Here is a 4412-nt window from a genome sequence, read left to right as displayed (position 1 = left end):
AAACGCAAACGCTCCCCTAAAAAACTCTTCAAAAAAAATCCAAAAAAAAAAACCCTAAACCCTAAACCCTAAACCCTAGCACTCAAGGGCTCGGGCGCCTGGGGCCCACAGGGGCCCCCTGGGGGCCCCCAAGGGCCCCCTAGGGTCCTCAGGGGGCCCCTCTTGGGGGCCCCCTGGCACTCCGGAGGAAGCCCCAGGGGGCCCCCACAACTTGCGGGGGCCTCGGGGCCCCTTCAATGTCGCTACAAAGCCCCAAAAACGCATGCATGCATGCATGCATGCATGCATGCATGCATGCATGCATGCCCGCAAAGCCCCAAAAACGCATGCATGCATGCATGCATGCATGCATGCGTTTTTCGGGCTTTGTGGGTGTGCGCTTCCCTGGCTGGAGTGGACTAAAAGGGCCTTTTGCAGTGGTCAGTGTGGGGTGACCAGTGGACCTCGGGAAGCAAACAAAAGGAAAAGAGAAGTTCTGCTGCGCTGCTGGCAGCAGTGGCCAAACGCATGCATGCAAAGCAAAGCCCCAAAGTGGGGCCCCACAGCTGCAGCACTTCTTCCAACACCTGCAGCAACAAAAGCCAACAAAACTCCTTTTGTCCTTTTCCTTCTTGCCATTTGCTGCCGCCTTTGCTGCACTCAGAATCGCCTTGCTGCTGCTGCAGCAGCAGCAACTGCAGCAGCAGCTGCAGCAGCAGCAACTGCAGCAGCAGCAGCAACTGCAGCAGCAGCAGCTGCTGCTGCTGCCTTTGTGCTGCGCTCGAGGCGGTGCCTCGGCCTCAGAGCCACAGAAACCCTGACTTGTGGTTTTATTGTTTACTTGCGGCGCCTCCTCACTCTCCTATTTGCAACTGGCCTAAACCCTAAACCCCAAACCCTAAACCCTAAACCCTAAACCCTAAACCCTAGCTGACTTGGCGCTGCTGCGGAGTGAAGACTCCAGGCTCTTCCAGTGTCTTTGCCAAATCCACCATCGGCACTTTGCGGCAAAGTCGACAAGCTGCAGAAGGCCCACAAACCCAGCAGCCAACGCAGCTAGCTAGCTAGCTGAGTGGCTAGCTGGCTAGCTAGCTAGCTAGCTGGCTAGCTACACATATAGCAGGCTGGCTAGCTGGCTAGCTACATATATAGCAGGCTGGCTAGCTGGCTAGCTACATATGTAGCAGGCTGGCTAGCTGGCTGGCTAGCTAGTTGGCTGGCTAGCTAGCTACCTGACTGGCTAGCTGGCAAGCAAACTCGCTATCCAGCTGAGTGGCTAGCTACCTACGCAGCTAGCCACCCAGCTAGCCAACTAGCAAGCCACCCAGCCAGCTAGCTAGCTAGCCAGCCAGCTAGCTAGCTAGCTAGCTAGCTAGCTAGCTGCAGTGCGGGTCTCACGCTGCTGCCCCCCTCTCCAGCCCTCGAAGGGCCCCTCTAGACTTTTGACTGCACTCAAAAGATTGTTAAGAGAGGCCCCGTTGCTGCAGCAAACCCCCGACAGAAACTCCCAAAGCTCCAGCAGCACAGAACTCCGCCCATTCAAAAACAAACCCTCCCCCTCCAACGGGGGCCCCTTGAAAGCCCTTTTGGGGTTCCCCCTGGGGGCCCCCCTGGGGGCCCCCTTGGAGGCCCTCCTGAGGGCAGCCCTGGGGGGCCCCCTGGGGGCCCCCCCGGGGGCCCCCCGGGGGGGCCCCCTGGGGGGCCCCCAGGGCGTGTGGGGGCTTGGGAACATACAGAAAGTCCCCCAAAAGCGAAAAGGGTTTTGTGGAGATTTGGGGGAGTTTTTCGAAGAGGCGAAAAAGGGCCAATTCCTTTTTGTGTAGAGACACCAGAGGCCGGCACAGGCGGAAGACGGGGCACTCCCTGCATGCACGGCAACGAAAAAGTGGGGCTGGACATAAATGCATGCATGCATGCATGCATGGAGTGTGTGCATGCATGCATTATGTGGACGCACGCAGTATGTGCACGCATGCATTGCGCGCATGCATGCATCCTATGCATGCATGCGTTGCTTGCATGCATGCGTTACTTGCATGCATGCATGCATGCATGCATTGCATGCATGCATGCGCATATGCATGCGGGCTGGGGCTGGAGGCTAGCCGTGGGGCGCAAGCAAACTCGGCCTCTGGCTGCAGCGCCCAAACCCTAAACCCCAAACCCCAAACCCTAAACCCCAAACCCTAAACCCCGAACCCTAAACCCCAAACCCTAAACCCTAAACCCTAAACCCTCACCTGTCGTCCACGGGGGCCGCCTCCATGGCCAGCAGTCTGCCCTCTCCGTAGCAAATTCTTTCCAAGACCGAAAGAGCTGCAGCAGAAGTGGACTCGCCGCTGCAGACAACTGGGGTGTACGTACACCCCAGCAGCCGCTGCTGCGCGCAGAAAGCCCGCAGCGCCCGGACGCTGCAGCAGCAGAAACAAAACAAACAATAAGTGTTAAAATAAACAATAAATGTTAAAAATAAACAATAAATGTTTAAAATAATGCATAAATATTTAAAATTAACAAAAATAATTGCTCTTATTTGCTCTGCCGATCTAAAACTGATATATTCACTCCGCACGGCGCCCAGGTGTACAGACACCCAAACGAGCTGCAGCAGCAGCAGCAGCAGCAGCTGCTGCTGCTGCTGCTGCAGGTCTTTTTTTGGTTTATTTTTGGCATTTTGATTAATTAAAAACACAAACATTCAAAAAAAGGCATTTTCAAGATAAATGCTTTTCTCAAGAGCAAAATAAACTGCAGAAAAGCCAAAACTAAAGCCAAGACTGCAGCGCCTGCTGCCAAAAATAATATTTTATTTTTATTTATTTTTAAATAATTTTTATTATTTATTTCACTTAAATAAGCGCAAATAAACAAATGTATTTTTATTTATAATGCATGCACATGTGCGAAAAGAAGCAAAAAAATAAATGCAAAATATCCAAAAGTGGAAAACTCCACATTTGCAGCAGCAGCAGCAGCAGCAGCAGCAAATAGTGCAGCACTAACAGCAGCTAGAGGGATTAAAAAGGCAAGAAATACGTGCAGCAAGAAGCAAACTGCTGCTCGTGTTGCTGCAGCAGCTGCTGCAGCTTCTGCTGCTGTTGCTACTGCTGCAGCAGCTGCTGCACTTGTGCTGCTGTTGCTACTGCTGCAGCAGCTGCTGCACTTGTGCTGCTGTCGCAACTGCTGCAGCAGCCGCTGCACTTGTGCTGCTGCAGCAGCAGCAGCAGCAGCAGCTGCTGCTGCTGCTGCTGCTGCTGTGAGGAGCCTCACCGGAGGGCCCTGCAGAGCCTCTGGGCTGCTGCTTTGTCGGCCTGGAAAGTGCGCGCCAGCAGCAACTTTAATTTAAATTCTTTTTTTTGAATTTCTTTTATTTCCTGCGCGCTGCAGCGGCGGCCGTCCAGGTGTACGTACACCTCAGCCCCCGCCCCCCGCAGCAGCTGCAGCCCCAGCGGGTGCAGCAGCACGCAGCGGACGGCGGGCCACTGGGCCTTAATTGCTGCTTCCAGTTCGAAGGCAAAGCCCCCTGCTGCTGCTGCTGCTGCTGCATGCGCCGCACTTGCTGCCGCTTCTGAACTGCTTCCGCCGCCAAGTGCAGCAGCGAGAGGCTCGCGTCTCCGCCTGAGAGCGCAATGTACAGCGGCGGCCCTTCTGTGCTGCTGCTGCTGCTGCTGCTGCTGCTGCTGCTGCTGCTGCATGCGCTACCATCCTGCTGCTGCTGCTGCTGTTGCTGCTGCTGCTGCTGCTGCTGCTGCTGCTGCTCTTCCGCGAGCTTCTGCCGCAAGCCAGCGAACTCTGCAGCAAAGGCGCGCCGGACCAGCAGCAGCAAACAGCTGCGGCAGCACTTTTCTCGTGCTGCAGCAGCAGCAAACTCGCCGGGGCATCTGTAGCAGCGGAAGAGGCCGTCTGCTGCTCTCTGCCGCTGCGGCTTGGCCGGGGTGCGGCCCGCAGTCATTTTGGCTCAGGCTGCTGCAGTGCTGCTGCTGCTGCTGCTGCTGCTGCTGCTGCGGCTCCCGCTGCTGCAGTTCGAGTGGGACTCCCGCGGGGCAGCTGCAGCACCGAGACGCAAGAGACTTGCTGCTGCTTCTCCGTCCATGGCGGCGCCTCTCTCGCGAGGAAGACAGCTGGAATTCAACTTCAGCTGCTGCGCATGCAGCACCGCTGCTGCTGCTGCTGCTGCTGCAGCAGCAGCTCCTGCAGCCGCAGAAAGGGGCCCTACGGAGGCCCCCAGTTCTGATTTTGGTGCATGCAGCTGCGGAGCGGCTTCGAAGGGCGCCCAGGGGGGGCTGGAGGCGGCAGCCTTGGAAGTTGAACGCGGGAGAAGAGGCAGCTGGCGGCAGCAGCGAGGAATTGGGAGCCTCCAGAGGGTCCAAAAAGGGAAATAAGAGGAAAAAAGGCTGCGAGTTGGGGGAATTGGCGAGGGTTTCGGCGAGAAG

The 4412-nt window shown here is 56.4% G+C and overlaps 1 protein-coding gene across 1 annotated transcript; it reads right to left on the bottom strand.

The window, feature by feature from the left end:
* Nucleotides 1-1442: 1442 nt before the first annotated feature.
* On the bottom strand, nt 1443-3931 carry ENH_00043870 (hypothetical protein, conserved; the record flags this gene model as incomplete). The annotated part of the gene is made up of 3 exons (XM_013580893.1): nt 1443-1842; nt 2220-2390; nt 3453-3931. 3 exons carry the CDS (start codon nt 3929-3931, stop codon nt 1443-1445), a joined length of 1050 nt encoding a protein of 349 aa, XP_013436347.1.
* Nucleotides 3932-4412: the final 481 nt, after the last annotated feature.

Source organism: Eimeria necatrix, genomic scaffold (genome assembly GCF_000499385.1).
Source record: "Eimeria necatrix Houghton genomic scaffold, Enh_scaff328, whole genome shotgun sequence".
Lineage (NCBI taxonomy): Eukaryota > Apicomplexa > Conoidasida > Eucoccidiorida > Eimeriidae > Eimeria > Eimeria necatrix.
This window is presented reverse-complemented; position numbering and strand designations above follow the sequence as displayed.